Source organism: Ranitomeya imitator, chromosome 6 (genome assembly GCF_032444005.1).
Source record: "Ranitomeya imitator isolate aRanImi1 chromosome 6, aRanImi1.pri, whole genome shotgun sequence".
NCBI classification, from domain to species: domain Eukaryota; kingdom Metazoa; phylum Chordata; class Amphibia; order Anura; family Dendrobatidae; genus Ranitomeya; species Ranitomeya imitator.
The window spans coordinates 245236956-245254873 of record NC_091287.1 but is presented as its reverse complement, the minus strand read 5'-3'; the positions used below and the strand labels follow the sequence as shown (position 1 = coordinate 245254873).

The window sequence follows — 17918 nt, the reverse complement described above, 5'->3', positions numbered from 1 at the left end:
GCAAAAACGCTGCGTTTTGCGACGCGTGCGTCGTTTTTTGACGAAAATCGGACGCACGAAAAATGCAACTTGTTGCATTTTCTTGCGTCCGACGCTAGCGTCGGAAACGACGCACGTGTCGAAAAACGCAACCAAAAAAACGCACGCGTCCCCTATGTTAAACATAGGGGCGCGTCGTCGCTGCGTCGCCGACGCAACAGCGACGCACATTAGCGGAACGCTAATGTGAACGTAGCCTTACATACATTCTATATATTGCACTAAACAGTACATACCGTACATTTTTTTTCTCCTCTTCATATATTGAAATCATCAGATTATATACCATTGTGTACTCACAATTGCTCATCTTGCCCCTTTTACCCAGTTAATTCTTCCATTTACCATTCGGTCTATTAAATCACATGAATACAAACGGACTTAGGCTACTTTCACACATCAGGTTTTTTGTGTCAGGCTAAATCTGGCTGTTCTACCCTGTATGCACACATGGATTTTTCCTCTCTGAACCCTGTTCACACAGGTTATATACAGATGATCAGGTTTTTAAATACATCAGATAGGGATTGCATACATTAGTTAGGACTGCTCTGATAAGGGTATACCGTGAAGATTGGTAGAGCAGCTTAGTATACATTTTTTGCAAAAAACGTATCAACCAAATACCCTGTTTTTTACATCTTTTACTAGCACTTGCGGATTACTGCAACATTTTTTCAAACTGAGTGTTTTTGGTTTTACTATTCTCTTTTGTGTCTTTAGATAAAAAATAACCTAGTCATGTTAGGTGTCTATGAACTCGTACTGACCTGGAGAATCATAATGGCAGGTCATTTTTAGCATTTAGTGAACCTAGCAAAAAAGCCAAACAAAAAACCAATGCGGGATTGCACTTTTTTTGCAATTTCACCGCACTTGGAATTTTTTTCCCGTTTTCTAGTACACGACATGCTAAAACCAATGATGTCGTTCAAAAGTACAACTTGTCCCGCAAAAAATAAGCCCTCACATGGCCAAATTGACGGAAAAATAAAAAAGTTATGGCTCTGGGAAGGAGGGGAGCGAAAAACGAACACGGAAAAATGAAAAATTCCCTGGTCATGAAGGGGTTAATTCAGAACCATTTTTTTTAATTTTCACATGTGTAAAAACAGAAAGGTACGGTATATACTCAAGTATAAGCCGACCCGAGTATAAGCTGACCCCCCCTAATTTTGCCACAAAAAACTGGGAAAATTTATTGACTCGAGTATAAGCCTAGGGTGGAAATGCAGCATTTACCGGTGAATTTCAATAATAAAAATATATCATTATTTCCCCATAGCTGTGCCATGTAGTGCTCTGCGCCGTTCATTATTGCCCTATAGCTCTGCCCCATATAGTGCTCTGCACCGTTCATTATTGCCCTATAGCTGTGCCTCATATAGTGCTCTGCACCGTTCATTATTGCCCTATAGCTGTGCCTCATATAGTGCTCTTGCACCGTTCATTATTGCCCTATAGCTCTGCCCCATATAGTGCTCTGCGCCGTTCATTATTGCCCTATAGCTCTGCCCCATATAGTGCTCTGCGCCGTTCATTATTGCCCTATAGCTCTGCCCCATATAGTGCTCTGCACCGTTCATTATTGCCCTATAGCTCTGCCCCATATAGTGCTCTGCACCGTTCATTATTGCCCTATAGCTCTGCCCCATATAGTGCTCTTGCACCGTTCATTATTGCCCTATAGCTGTGCCCCATATAGTGCTCTTGCACCGTTCATTATTGCCCTATAGCTCTGCCCCATATAGTGCTCTGCGCCGTTCATTATTGCCCTATAGCTCTGCCCCATATAGTGCTCTGCACCGTTCATTATTGCCCTATAGCTCTGCCCCATATAGTGCTCTACACCGTTCATTATTGCCCTATAGCTCTGCCCCATATAGTGCATATAGTGCTCTTGCACCGTTCATATTGCCCCATAGAAAGCTTTGCCATTGTCACTGCTGCTGCTGCTGTAAAAAAAAAAAAACACATCTCGTCTCGTTCCGGCGTCCGGTCCCGGCGTCTCTCTGCTCTGACTGATCAGGCAGAGGGCGCCGCGCACACTATATGCGTCATCGCGCCCTCTGACCTTAACAGTCAGAGCGCAGAGACGCCGGGAAGATGGAGCGGCGCCCGGCGGCTGGAACGTGGACAGGTGAATATGCGATACTTACCTGGTCCTGGCGTCCGGCTCCTTCTCCCGGACAGCTGTCTTCGGTGCCGCAGCTTCTTCCTCTATCAGCGGTCACCGTTACCGCTGATTAGAGAAATGAATAAGCGGCTCCACCCCTATGGGAGGTGGAGCCGCCTATTCATTTCTCTAATGAGCGGTCCCACGTGACCGCTGATAGAGGAAGAACTGCAGCACCGAAGACCGTGGGACGGCAGGGGGAGCGCCAGGATCGCTGGGACTAGGTAAGTATACCTCAGCGCCCTCACCCCCTCACCCGCCGACCCTGCCACCCACCTTGACTCGAGTATAAGCCGAGAGGGGCACTTTCAGCCCAAAACTTTGGGCTGAAAATCTCGGCTTATACTCGAGTATATACAGTAACCATAAATTTTGTTATGCAATTTCTCCTGAATACGCCAATACCCCATATGTGGGGGTAAACCACTGTTTGGGCGCACCGCAGAGCTTGGAAGTGAAGGAGCGCCGTTTGACTTTTTCAATGCAGAATTGGCTGGAATTGAGATCGGACGCCATGTCACGTTTAGAGAGCCCCTGATGTACCTAAACAGTGGAAACCCCCCACAAGTGACACCATTTTGGAAACTAGACCCCTTAAGGAACTTATCTAGATGTGTGGTGAGCACTTTGAACCCCCAAGTGCTTAACAGACGTTTAAAACGTAGAGCCGTGAAAATAAAAAATCGCTTTTGTTTACACAAAAATGATATTTTCGCCCACAAATTCTTATTTTCACATGGGTAACAGGAGAAATTAGACCATAAAAGTTGTTGTGCAATTTCTCATGAATACGTCGATACACCATATGTGAGGGTAAACCACTGTTTGGGCGCACCGCAGAGCTTGGAAGGGAAGGAGTGCCGTATTACTTTTTCAATGTAGAATTGTCTGGAATTGAGATCGGATGCCATGTTGCGTTTGCAGAGCCCCTGGTGTGCCTAAACAGTGGAAACCCCCCACAAGTGACACCATTTTGGAAACTAGACCCCTTAAGGAACTTATCTAGATGTGTGGTGAGCACTTTGAACCCCCATGTGCTTCACAGACGTTTATAACGTAGAGCCGTGAAAAAAAAAAAAAAAAAATCACATTTTTTCTACAAAAATGATCTTTTTGCCCCCAAAGTTTTATTTTCACAAGGGTAACAGGAGAAATTAGACCACAAAAGTTGTTGTGCGATTTCTCCTGAGTACGTTGATACCCAATATGTGGGGGTAAACCACTGTTTGGGCGCACCGCAGAGCTTGGAAGAGAAGGAGTGCCGTTTTACTTTTTCAATGTAGAATTGTCTGGAATTGAAATCGGACGCCATGTCGCATTTGGAGAGCCCCTGATGTGCCTAAACAGTAGAAATCCCCCACAAGTGACCCCATTTTGGAAACTAGACCCCCCATGGAACTTATCTAGATGTGTGGTGAGAACTTTGAATGCCCAAGTGCTTCACAGAAGTTTAGACTGCAGAGTCGTGAAAATAAAAAATATTTTTTTTTTCCACAAAAAAAGATATTGTAGCCCCCAAGTTTTTATTTTCACAAGGGTAACAGGAGAAATTGGACTGCAATAGTTGTTGTCCAATTTATCCCGAGTACGCTGATGCCCCATATGTGGGGGTAAACCACTGTTTGGGTGCACGGCAGAGCTCGGAAGGAAAGGAGCGCCGTTTTGGAATGCAGACTTAGATAGAATGGCCTGTGGGCGTTATGTTGCGTTTGCAGAGCCCCTGATGTTCCTAAACAGTAGTAACCCCCCACAAGTGACTCCGTTTTGGAAACTAGACCCCCCAAGGAACTTATATAGATGTGTGGTGAGAACTATGAATGCCCAAGTGCTTCACAGAAGTTTATAATGCAGAGTCATAAAAATAAAAAAAAAAAATTTCCACAAAAAAGATTTTGTAGCCCCCAAGTTTTTATTTTCACAAGGGTAACAGGAGAAATTGGACGCCAGAAGTTGTTGTCCAATTTATCCCGAATACGCTGATGCCCCATATGTGGGGATAACTCACTGTTTGGGCGCAGGGCAGAGCTCAGAAGGGAGGGAGCACCATTTGACTTTTTGAGCGCAAAATTGGCTGTCGTGTTTGGAGACCCCCTGATGTACCTAAACAGTGGAAACCCCCCAATTCTAGCTCCAACCCTAACCCCAACACACCCCTAACCCTAACCCAATCCATAATCCTAATCACTAACCCTAACGATAATCACAACCCTTACCCCAAAACAACCCTAATGTCAACCCTAACCATAACCCTAAATCCAACACACCCCTAATCCTAATCTCAACCCTAACCTCAAACCTAACCCTAATCCCAATACACCCCTAATCACAACCCTAATCTTAACCCTAATCCCAAACCTAACCCTAATCCCAAGCGTAACCCTAATGCCAACCCTAACCCAAACCCTAACCCTAACCCCAACTCTAACCCTAACTTTAGCCCCAACCCTAGCCCTAACTTTAGCCCCAACCCTAACCCTAGCCCTAAGGCTACTTTCACACTTGCATCGTTTGGCATCCGTCGCAATCCGTCGTTTTGGACAAGAAACGGATCCTGCAAATGTACCCGCAGGATGCGTTTTTTGCCCATAGACTTGTTTTGCCGACGGATCGTGACGGATGCCCACACGTCGCGTCCGTCGTGCACTGGATCAGTGTTTTGGCGGACCGTCAGCGCAAAAAAACGTTCAATGTAACCTTTTTTTTTTACGTCGCATACGCCATTTCTGACCGCGCATGCATGGCCGTAACTCCGCCCCCTCCTCCCCAGGACATAGATTGGGCAGCGGATGTGTTGAAAACTACATCCGCTGCCCACGTTGTGCACAATTTTCACAACGTGCGTCGGTATGTCGGGCCAATGCATTGCGACGGCCCCGTACCGACATAAGTGTGAAAGAAGCCTAACCCTAAATTTAGCGCCAATCCTAACCCTAAATTTAGCCCCAACCCTAACCCTAAATTTAGCCTTAACCCTAGCCCTAACCCTAGCCCTAATTTTAGCCCCAACTGCTTTTCTCCTGCCGGCCAGCAGATGGAGACAGATGGCGGGCGCACTGCGCATGCGCCTGCCATTTTCTTTTCCCCGGCGGCCAGGAGGAGCAGCAGGAGGACCTAGGGACACCGGTGAGTATGATAGGGTCCCCGAATCCCCCTATTTCTCTGTCCTCTGATGTGCGATCACATCAGAGGACAGAGAATTACACTTTGCTTTTTTTTTTTTTTTTTTTTTTGCGGTCGCCGGTAAACAGTTAATTACCGGCGATCGCAAAACAGGGTCGGTAAAACCGATCATGCTCTTTGGGGTCTCGGCTACCCCCAGTAGCCGAGACCCCAAAGATTCTCCCGGAGCCGGCCGGCGAGCGCACTGCGCATGCGCCCGCTATTTTGAAGATGACGGCGCCCATCGGGAGCCACGAGGAGCACCGGGGGAGACAGGTGAGTATCGGGGGGCGATCGGGGACACCTTTTTTCTGTCCTCTGATGTGCGATCACATCGGAGGACAGAGAAATTAAAAAGAAATCGCGCTTTTTTTTTTTGCAATCGCCGGTAAACGGTTAATTACCGGCGATCGCAAATGCGGGGTTGGTACAAACCCCCCCCGAATCATGTTCTCTGGGGTCTCGGCTACCCCTGGCAGCCGAGACCCCGGAGAAAATCCGACTCTGGGGGCGCTATTTACTTTTTCCACAGCGCTGTGGTTTAAGTACCCTTAGCGGCCGCCGTTAAAAGGCGTATAGCCGGTTGCTAAGGGATTAATCTATGTGACGCAGACTGAAGAAACAATGGAGGTGATACAAGGCATATCTATACTCACCTGAGCAGCTGCCAGAAATAGTGAATTCAGGATGCACAAAACCCAGCATCCTGAACTATTTCTGAAAAATGGCATAGTGAGTATAGATATGCCTTGTATTCAGGGGTGTCAAAATGCATTCCTTGAGGGCCGCAAACCATGCGTGTTTTCAAGATTTACTTAGCTTTGCACAAGGTGCTGTAATTATTATGTGTGTAGGTGATTAAATTATCACCTGTGCAGTACAAGGAAATCCTGAAAACATGACCTGTTTGCAACCCTTGAGGAATGCAGTTTGACACCCCTGCTTGTATTACCTCCATTTTCTCTTCAGTCTACGTCATCTATTTCACACAAACTGAAGAGATGATGTAGGTCATACAAGGCATATCTATACTCACAGGTGTCAGAAATAGTGAATTCATGATGCTGGGTTTTGTGCATCATGAACTCTATTTCTGACACCTGACCTGGTGAGTATAGATCTGCTTAGTATTATACCTCCATCTTCTCCTCAGTCTGCGTTCAATAGATAATGCAGAAGAGACACAGGATGTAATGACGTCAACTACCTTACCACTGACATCATAAGTCGTTTTGAGAGGAAAGACAGACTCTGTACAGGTATCAAAACAAGTTGTTTATTACTAACAAATATTAGGAACATTTAAAACATGACTGGTTCAGACCCAAACCCAACAGAACATTTTACACAATATCATCTTGCCATGCCACATGTCCGATGTCAGAAACAAAGTAGGCAGAAAATTGGTCCCTCACGTGGGCAAATTCAACAGTTGACCACAGAGCGTGATACTGGTAATCTGGCAATGGGTTTGCAAATGGTTCATCCAGTTCAATGTTGGGTTGCTCCTTAGCCATTATGTAATTGTGGAGAACCACACAGGCTTTGACAACCTCATCGACTGTCTCCTTTTTTTAGATTAATGGCTGTCCCAAAAATGCATCATTTTGAGACAAGAATCCCAAAGGTACACAACAGTTCTTCGGGCCCTGGTCAGTCTGTAGTTAAAAATCATTTTAGTGTGGTTCAAGTCCCGACTGGAATATGGCTTCAGTAGGTTTTCACACATCTGAAAGGCCTTATCCCCAACCATAAAAAATGGCATCGGTGGGCCTTGAGTGTTGGGGAGAGGTCATGGCATGGGAAAATTTATATTTTTGCCATACAAATGCCGGCCCATATCAGAGTTCTTGAAAGTCTGGGAGTCATTGCCACGGCCAGAAGCTCCAATGTCCACGGCAATAAAGCGACAGTCCGCATATGCTATTACCATGAGAACTACAGAAAAATATTTCTTGTAGTTAAAACTACTCGGATCCAGATCTGGCGGGTTTGGTAATCTGTATGTGCTTTCCGTCCACTGCTCCCAAACAGTTGGGGAAATTACACACTCTCCAGAATATGTTGGCAATTTCCAGCCACATTTCCGCGGTGGGTAGGGGATACATTCATCCCAGAGAACATTCCACAAAGACCGGCAGGTGTCCACAACTATTCCAGACAAGGTGGAAATTCCAAGCCGGTACTGAAAATGGAGCGATGATAAGCTCTCTCCGGTAGCCAGGAATCTGCCAAAAAAAGAAATAAACAAATTACAAACAATTATATTTATGATGGGTTTGGCTAAATACAAAGGAAAAAATAATACATGGCAGAAAAATAATAATTATGACAGCCGTTTGTTTACAGTTATTACGTACCTTAATGTGACCAGGAGACGTTCCTCTGCAGGAATCGCTCTACGGAGCTGGGTGTCCTGTCTCCGGATGGCTCCTTGGACACGACCAAGCAAATCCCAAAAGGTCTCTTGAGACATCCTGGTATATTCCGGAAAGTTGTCCGGGTTGGCATTGAGCTCGCTGTATAGTGTGTGGTAGGCTCCACAGCTCTCCCGGACTTCAATATTGGTGTGTTCTCCAATAACGCCAACGTCGTATTCTTTTCTGTCTTTCTCTATTTCTTTGTTGCTCACAAGCAAACACATAGGCAAGAAACAGCTTTATACTTAAATCCACGTTGAAATAAAAGCTCTACATGTCCATCGTGATACAGGATACAGTAGCAAAATCTGAAGATTTCAGCTGTCCAATGGTCTATATAAAGATATCCCATAACACACGCCCACTGTTGTCCCATTGGCGGTGTCTATCTAGATTTTTATCCTGTCAAATTTTGCACCATGCGCCATAAAAAAACACAAAAGCATGCAAAAAGCATGAAAAAGCATGCAAACGCTGAGTTTTTTTGACTGCATGCGTAAGCTGATGCGTGTAAAGATGGCTGCGTTTGCATGCGGTTTACCGTGCGTTTCAGGTTGCGGAAGATACGCTGCGGATTCAAACGCAAATGTGAAACTAGCCTTAGCTGTTATAGTATTAAAAAGATAGAATGGCTTTTACTTCCATATTCCAGCAGAAGAACACCCTGGGCCTCATGAATCAGACAATGCCTCTATTATTACAGACGTGTATGTTTTATTCTGACACTGCCACGTTTCAAATAAAACATATATTTAATACCCATCCAGCGACTATGATGACAAGTTAAAGAAATCAAGAAAAATAAAAAAAAATCTACTATATAATTGTCTAAGGGTCACTTCCGTCTGTCTGTCTGTCTGTCACGGATATTCATTGGTCGCGGCCTCTGTCATGGAAATCCAAGTCGCTGATTGGTCGTGGCAAAACGCCCACGACCATTGCCACGACCAATCAGCGACGGCCATAGTCTGGCAGCGAAATGGCCGCTGCTTTACTGCCCTGCAGTCAGCGATGAGCGCTCACACAGGGTTAATGCCAGTGTTAACGGACCGTGGTGTAATGCACTCCGTTAACACAGCTATTAACCCTGTGTGACCAACTTTTTACTATTGATGCTGCGTATGCTATTTTTTCCCCACTCTGTGAGCGGTGGTCTCCCCAGGGTCCCTGAAGTTCAGGGGCCCAGCTGGGAACACAGCCTTAGTGATCTGTAGTAACCTCAATGACATCACCACTGCTCACTGATGCTGCACTTACAGCAGCTCATTCACAAGTGGTTCTCAGCTTGGACGGTCGCATCTTGAAAACTGTTTATTTCCAGATATGGATTACGGTGTGGGACAGAACAAAAGACAGGTGAGGGACATGGTTGTTTTTTATTTTTGTTTTATTACAGGAGACAAGGGCTTCAATGGAATGGGCGGTGACATAAGTATGGTTTAATTTAGAATCATTAAAGAAGTCTGAATCATTCTTTCAATTAAAGGCCTTTATGCTGGCTGTGTGTTTATTTACCATATAACTATAGGATTAGCAATGGATAGGTGTCTTATAGACATCAATCCCACAAGTAGGGAATCCCACAGCATGTGGGAAGAAATTTATAATTTCTACAAGGGGTAATCGGAGAAAATGGACCCTATAATTTGTTATGTAATTTTTCCCATATGTGGCAGTACCCCAAATGTGGTTATACACTACTGCTTGAGCACACCGCGGGGATTGGATGGGACCGAGTGCTACTTGACTTTTAGAACGCACATTTCGTTTGAATAGATTGCCGCCTCCATTAGCCTACCTCTTGAGGTGCCAGAGCAGCGGAAACCTCCACAAATAACCCCAAATTGGAAACGTTCACTGCTTAAGGAATTCATCTAGGGGTGTAATGAGTATTTTGAAAGCACAGGTACCTCTCAGAATTTTATAACATTGGGACGTGGAAAAATGACATTTTAGTGGTAACTTTTTTTTTATTATTATTATTTGCTGAAATTTTGTCACTAACCCAAGGGTTAATAGGCGAAACTGAACACCACAATTTATTGCGCAATTTCTCCCAAAAGCGGTGATGCCCTATTTGTCATCAGAAACATCTGTTTGGACACACGTCTGATAAGCAAGAAGCGCCATCTGACTTTTGGAGCCCTTAACCCCCGGAGCTTTATTCGTTTTTGGTTTTCGCTCCCCTTCTTTCCAGAGCCATAACTTTTTTATTTTTCCATCAATATGGCCATGTGAGGGCTTACTTTTTGTGGGACGAGTTGTACTTTTGAACGATACTATTGGTTTTACCATGTCGTGTAACAGGAAACGGGAAAAAAAATTCCAAGTGCCATGAAATTGCAAAAAAAAGTGCAATCCCACACTTGTTTTTTGCTTGGCTTTTTTGCTAGGTTCACCAAAATGCCAAAACTGACCTGCCATTATGATTCTCCAGGTAATTCAGAGTTCATAGACACCAACATGTCTAGGTTCTCTTATCTAAGTGGTAAACATTTTTTCCAAAATTTGCTAAAAATAAACAAACAAAAAAAAAATTGCGCAATTTTTTGATACCGGTAGCGTCTCCATTTTTCGTGATCCGGGGTCGGGTGAGGGCTTATTTTTTGCGTGCCGACCTGATGTTTTTAGTTATTCAATTTTTCTGCAGATAAGTTATTTTGATCGCCCGATATTGCATTTTAATGCAATGTAGCGGCGAATAAAAAAAACTTAATTTGGGCGTTTTGATTTTTTTCTCGCTACGCCGCTTAGCGATCAGGTTAATCTTTTTTATTGATAGATCGGGCGATTCTGAACGTGGCGATACCAAATATGTGTAGGTCTGATTTTTTTTTATTGTTTTAATTTGATTGGGGCGAAAGGGGGCGATTTGAACATATATATATATATTTAAAATATTTTTAAAAAATTTATTTTTAAATTTTGGCATGCTTCAATAGCCTCTATGGGAGGCTAGAAGCTGCCACTACTCGATCACCTCTGCTACATAGAGGTGATGCACAGATCACCTCTATGCAGCACATTACAGGGTGGCGCTCATAGCAATCTGCCATCAACAACCATAGAGGTCTGGATGTGATGGCAACGCACCGAAGACCCCCAATCACGTGACGGGGGTCAGCAGTGCGCATACTTCCGGCTGCGCGGCCGGCAGCGCTTGATAAATGCCGTTGTCAGTTTGACAGCGGCATTTAACTAGTTAATGGGTGCGAATGGATCGAGATTCCGGTCGCGCCCATTGCGGGAACATATCAGCTGTTAAAAACAGCTGACATGTCGTGGCTTTGAGGAGGGCTCACCGCCGGAGCCCACCTCAAAGCGAGGGTACTGCCAGCTGACATACTATTCCGTCAGCTGGCAGAAAGGGGTTAAAAAGAGTGACCCCATTGTAGAAATTGCACCTGTCCATGAATTCATCTACGGCTGTGGTGACAATTTTGTAACATCCACGCCTTTTTTCTGGAGAATCACAAATATGATAGTTTAGTGCTCATACATTGTGTCCCCATACAGTGTAGAGCCTCTATATATTGTAGTGCCTCCATACATTGTGCCCAGCTTGTGCTTCTGGCAATACGCACCCGTAAATTATTAAGTGCGCTGTCCCCACTATAATAACGCCAAACGTGGCCGCAGCGGTTTAGGCACAGTGGAGCTCAGAAGGATAACCACATTTAGATTTGAAAGCACGAGATTCACTGGATTTTATTTGAGGGGCAAGAGCCTTTTCTAGAGTCTTTGTTCTATCAGTAACGTGGGACCACCCTAAAGATCCAGTGACAGATGACGGACCTGAGTGAGGGCTGGTTTTGTGTGGTATAAGTTAGGGGTTTTTATTGGTAACATTTTAGGGTACATCATTTTTTTTTTATTGCTTTTAGTATAAGGCTGGGGTCACATTCTTATGTTCTATGCTGAGCATTTACGTCTGGGTTTCCGTGTAAATCCCGTAAAATTACAATTCAGAAGAAACCCCAGACATAACCAGCCCCTTTAATGAGACAGATGGAGACGCTTTGGACTTCGTTTGTCATCTGTTTCGATGGTATCCATCTTTTTAAGCATTCACAGAACTGGTCAACCACACACTAAAAAGTCATTAAAATGATGAGACACCATCTGCAGCACTGATGTAATGTGAACAGCGCAGTAGCCAATCAGTAAGCTCACTGGCTCAAAGGGACATTTCAGGGGTTGGTGAGTAAGGCTATGTGCACACGTTCATGTTTTTTCGCGATAAAACCTCATTAGAAACTGCAGACATATGCATCCTATCATTTAGAATGCATTCTGCAATTTTTGTGCACATGATGCGTTTTTTTTTCTGCAAAAAAAACGCATCGTGGTAAAAAAAAAAAAAAAAGCAGCATGTTCATTAATTTTGCGGATTTTTTGCGTTTTTCCCGCTATTTTATGCATTTGGAAAAAACGCAAGAAAAAACGCATCAAAAACGTGCAAAAAACGCATGTGGATTTCTGGCAGAAATGTCAGGTTTTTGTCAGGAAAATTTCTGCCAGAAATCCTGACGTGTGCACATAACCTAACACACGTTTTTCCTTTTTAATGTAAACACCTGCGCGCAGGGGTCAGGGTTTTATGAAAGGGGCAGTCTTTTAAAACACATATATCCATTACATATACACATTTGAAATCCATAACTAACATTCATAGCAAGCTTAAAAAAATAGAAAGATGACAGACAATATGAAAATGAATGCCAGTTATTGAAATTCTGCGCAAAACATAAGCATAGGTCTAAAAATATAATGAATAACCATTAGTATTAACTTTATAAAAGAGCTCACCATTTACATTGAATTACAGACACAATAGGTGAAACTTACCAGGAATGTGAACAAATCCTTATTGCAAGCAATTTTAAGGGGGCTTTCAGATCCAATGGGTTTCAGATCACATCTAGCTGTAGATTCCTAGTAAGTTGAATGAAATTATAAAAGGTCACAAACTGAAGCGGTAAGGAAAAATTCTTCAAAATACTTTACAGAAGGCTATATTTCACAAAAAAGTTGCTGTTTATTGAAACAAGCCTGAAGTGTGAAATCATGAAGTTAAAAGATGCTGATCGCAGGCTAATCTGCCCCACCAGTGCCCAGTAACTTGGCCAGCAGTCCTATATGCAAGGTGAGAGTTCTACAGACAATAATCTAAATCTGTGTATTGTAGAAGCTCAGACATATAAAAAAACAAACACTCCAGAGCGTATCTAAGGTAATATAGTCAGGACACTTAAAAGAATAAAAAAGGTTCGCATCGTATTCATAGGATAACTCAAAACCAATGTATTTGCTTTAATTACACCAGAATCTGGTTGAGCATAATCCTCAGAAAGCTTGTTCTAGGCATTTGAAAATATGGAAAATTAATGGCTATTTATATACAAAAATAATAGACAAAAAATAAAAGGGCTTTAGGTCTCATTTCTAAAAAACAGGAGTTTTATTGCTTAAAACCTATTCCATGTTTCCGGGAATGGAATTGTTACCCGTTCATCAGACAACAATTGGTGCGTAGCAGTTGCAGGTATAGGAGTTTCAATAGATAAAATGGTTTCAAGAGTATCCAGGGATGAAGATTCAGTTGATTGACAGCAAAGACTGTACACAAACATATTTGGAAAAGGAACAAATAATATAGTGCCAACAGTGCTGTATAAATGTGCAGTGTACAGGTATAAGAATAATTCTCAATATCATTAGCAAGTCAGTCTCATAAAAATCCATTCAACACTAACAAGCTATACTGGCATTCGGCTCCGATTTAACCAACATTACAGGAGAGTTTGTGCAGGTAAGAGGGGGATCCCATTGTCTGCTCGCTACAGCAGACAGACCAGGATTCCCATCAGCCGGTATATGCAGGTAAGAGGGGGATCCCATTCTCTGCTCGCTACAGCAGACAGACAAGGATTCCCATCAGCCGGTATATGCAGGTAAGAGGGGGATCCCATTCTCTGCTCGCTACAGCAGACAGACAAGGATTCCCATAAGCCGGTATATGCAGGTAAGAGGGGGATCACATTCTCTGCTCGCTACAGCAGACAGACCAGGATTCCCATCAGCCGGTATATGCAGGTAAGAGGGGGATCCCATTGTCTGCTCGCTACAGCAGACAGACAAGGATTCCCATCAGCCGGTATATGCAGGTAAGAGGGGGATCCCATTCTCTGCTCGCTACAGCAGACAGACCAGGATTCCCATCAGCCGGTATATGCAGGTAAGAGGGGGATCCCATTGTCTGCTCGCTACAGCAGACAGACAAGGATTCCCATCAGCCGGTATACATAGGTGCACAGGGAATTACTGCTTCTCTTAGAATTTGAGAAAAGTAGCTGATGCATACATATATACAGTACAGTATGTCATGAGCTGGTCCGAAATTACTGTGTATATATTAGACTGTTTTTTTGTATCCAAACTTTAAAAGCGGTGCATGGGAGAAATGGGAATATAAAGTTGCCATGATAATGGGTGCAATAAAATTAAAATGTGGTGCACAAGGTTCTACAGATTTTGTTGCATGGGCATATGTGATAAACAACAGTGCTACCAGGTATGGAAAGACAGGAGGAAGTTCATAAATCATATAAAGATACAGTGGATTGCAAAAGTATTCACCCCCTTGCCATTTTTTGTATTTCGATAACTCAACCTGGAATTTCACAGTTATTTTTAGCTGCATTAGTTCAGGTAAAGAACATGCCCACAACTGTGACCATTTGGTTTTCTTTTTATTGTGAAGCAAACAACAAATCGGACAAAATAACTGAAAACTTCAGTGTCCATAACCATTCATCCCCCCTAAAGTCAGTACTTTGTAGAGCCTCCTTTTGAGGCAGTTACAACTGCAAGTCGCTTTGGATAAGTCTCTGTGAGCTTCCACATCTTACCACTGAGATTTTTGCCCATTCCTCAAGACAAAACTGCTCCAGCTCCTTCAAGTGAGATGGTTTCCTCTGGTGAACAGCAATCTTGAAGTCTGACGACACATTCTGAATTGGATTAAGGTCTGGGATTTTACTTAAGGTACCTTCACACTGAACAACTTTCCAACGAGAACAACAGCGATCCGTGACGTTGCAGCGTCCTGGATAGCGATCTCGTTGTGTTTGACACGCAGCAGCGATCAGGATCCTGCTGTGACATCGCTGGTCGTCGCTGAAAGTCCGGAACTTTATTTGGTCGTCAGGTCGGTGTGATTCGTCATGTTTGACAGCAAAAGCAACGATGCCTGCAATGCTTTTCAATGGAGCGAACAACCAGTGAGAACGATAAGTACGTCACTGGATCGCTCCTGCATTGCTCAGCTGTGTCCGGTGTTTGACGTCTCCTAGCGACCTAAACAGCGACGCTGCAGCGATCGGCTCGTTGTCTATATCGCTGCAGCGTCGCTAAATGTGAAGGTACCTTAAGCCACTCCGTTCCACTTAAACAACTCAAGTGTTGCTTTAGGACATTGTCTTTTTGGAAAGTGAACCATCCATCCTTCATCAGCAGTGAAGCAATGTGTGCTTTGAGAAGGAGCCAACACTGTATGTGCTGAGCGCTGCTGACAATTACTGATGGGATAAGCGGCATATATTATAATGGATAAACAGTACTGCTTCTCAATACATGAGACTAATGCTTGTTGATAACCTTTGAGCTAGAAAGGAGAGCACTCAACAAAACAGCAAGCAGTACAGCAGTCAGTCCCTTGCTTTAAGTAGTGGTCATGCTTCGCTCTACCGGTAATTGCAAGCAGTGCTCAATGCACTTGTTCACATTTGGCTCTCTGTTTGGAAGGGACGGTCAGTATTTTAATATTTATAATACATGCCTTCTGACCGAGTACTCAAGCCATCAGCCTATGGCAGCTTTAAACAGAGCTTGAACTTACCTGCCCATGTGATTGTAGGCTCTAGCCTGGGAGAGGTATCATGTTAGATTAGAGTCTCAACAGATAGGGCTGCCTTGTCATTGGCTGTTGGGCACACATGAATTGGCCATGAAATGCAGCTTTACCCTTTAAGTATTTTAGCACCAATTGCTCACCAGTGATGATGCAATCAGATTCTAGTGTTAAGAGGCTTTTGCTGTTTATCCCTTGTATTATGTGCACTTATCGCTATAAAACCATATAAAAGCCACAGGCTAAATAATCAAGTCAGCTGCTAAAGAAGACATTTTAGTATAGCCTCTGTCCACCAACGTCAATCACCCTTCACTTAATTTGAAAACATTTACTTATTCAGAAATTGATGGAAGTAATGCCTCTCGAAAAAGTGGACACTGGGCTAAAAAAAAAAAAAAAAAAAAAGAAGGGGTTCTAATAAGCAACCCCTGGAGGGTCAATTTTAAACTGTAAACTAAGTCACATGATTATGAATGCTTGTGATGTACGAATCGTGATATGGCATTGCATTAAAAACAGGCATAATTCGGTCATGCAAATCATTGTATATACACAGGAGCGCTTATAGGAATCTATGATTGAGAGCACAATTTGCCACACAATCCACAAATGCAAGTTAAAGCTCTATCATACAGAGAAGAAGCCATATATCAACACAATCCAAAAAAGCTGCTGTCTTCTCTGGGTAACAACAACAATCTCAAACCGTGGACTTGGAGTCATAAAGAGGCATGAACATAGAGATTTAACCCCTTAGTGACGGAGCCAATTTTTTTTAAATCTGACCAGTGTCACTTTATGTGGTAATAACTCCGCAACGCTTCAACAAATCCCAGTGATTTTGAGACTGTTTTTTTCTGACACATTATACTTTATGATAATGGTAAACTTAGGTCAATATGTTTTGTGTTTATTTATAAAAAATATCAAAAATTTGAGAAAAATGTTAAAAAATTAGCAATTTTCTAAATTTGAATGATTATCCCTTTAATCCAGATGGTCATACCACAGCAAACCATTAATAAATAACATTTCCCACATGTCGGCTTTACATCAGCACCATTTGTAAAATGTTATTTTATTTTGTTAGCATTTTAGGAGGTTTAAAAATGTAGCAGCATTTTTTCAAGGAAATTTTCAAAATGTATTTCTTTAGGGACTTATCTATGTTTGAAGTGACTTTAGTTGTCTCATATATTGGGAAACCCCCAAAAGTAATACCATTTTAAAAACAGCACCCCCTGACATATTGAAAACTGCTGTCAGATAGTTTATTAACCCTTCAGGTGCTTTACAGGAATTAATGCAAAGTGGCATTACAGAAATGAAAATGTGTATTTTTACCACCTAAAAGTCTCTAACTTCTGAACAGATTACTATAGCAGTCAGACTAAGGCCGCTATTTGGTCATGAATTGCCATGGCAAATATCAGGACCACACAATCATGATCTGAGGGCACCAATTTGGATAAAGAGGAAGCCCTCACACTCTGTTAACCATATATAATGATGTAGTCACTATTGACAGCAGCATCTAAGGGGTTAAACAGATATGGACGGTACAAACACTGATCGTGGCTGATACAGCAAGTTGTCAGCTATAGTGTACAGCTGACAGCTGCTGGATTGTCACCTGTATGGGGAGGCTATTCTCTTAAATCTCAGGTCAGTTAAAAGACGTATTGGCTGTCATTAAGGGGTTAAAATTTACAATATTTTATTAGGAATAAATTAAAAACAGTTCATTTAAAATTTAACAAAGGGTTTTCAAAGAAAAGTAGTAAAGTGTAAACTATCAGTAGCTGGAGGCATGGCAGCACTATGAGGTCTAGAAATAAATGTTACTTATGATAAACGTGTAGAAGACCAGGTCAATCAATATAAAGATCAGCTTTAGGTAAAAGTGCAATGTGCTTATAATGATGTATAACTGAAATCAGCGTTTGCACTTAACTACTTTTCTTTGAAAACCCTTTGTTTAAATTTTAAATGAACTTTTTTTTAATTTATTCCTAATAAAATATTGTAAATTTTAAATCTCTATGTTCATGCCTCTCTATCCCTCCAAGTCCATGGTTTGGGATCGTTGTTGAGTCTATATTTATGAGGTTACATTATACTTTGTTTGGACTTGTGTGATAAAAATTTCTCTGGGTCAAAGCTCATTTAAACTGAACTGAGGAAAAAAAAATGTAAAACTATTTTGTCA

The 17918-nt window shown here is 42.6% G+C and overlaps 2 protein-coding genes across 8 annotated transcripts in view; both read right to left on the bottom strand.

Moving 5' to 3' along the window:
• The window catches only part of LOC138642413 (uncharacterized), a 347309-nt gene that overhangs the window by 122572 nt on the left and 206819 nt on the right, over window positions 1-17918 (bottom strand). For all 7 annotated transcript variants that reach the window (XM_069730557.1, XM_069730558.1, XM_069730555.1 and 4 more), the window contains one exon: window positions 12643-12729. In XM_069730557.1, the coding sequence (XP_069586658.1) occupies window positions 12643-12729 (87 nt within the window). The remainder of the gene's footprint in view (window positions 1-12642; window positions 12730-17918) is intronic.
• LOC138641361 (uncharacterized) lies at window positions 6637-10683 on the bottom strand. The gene is made up of 2 exons (XM_069728914.1): window positions 7735-10683; window positions 6637-7602 (listed from the first exon to the last, which is right to left on the bottom strand). The coding sequence occupies exons 1-2, from the start codon at window positions 8016-8018 to the stop codon at window positions 7167-7169; spliced, it is 720 nt and encodes a 239-aa protein (XP_069585015.1). The 5' UTR covers window positions 8019-10683; the 3' UTR covers window positions 6637-7166.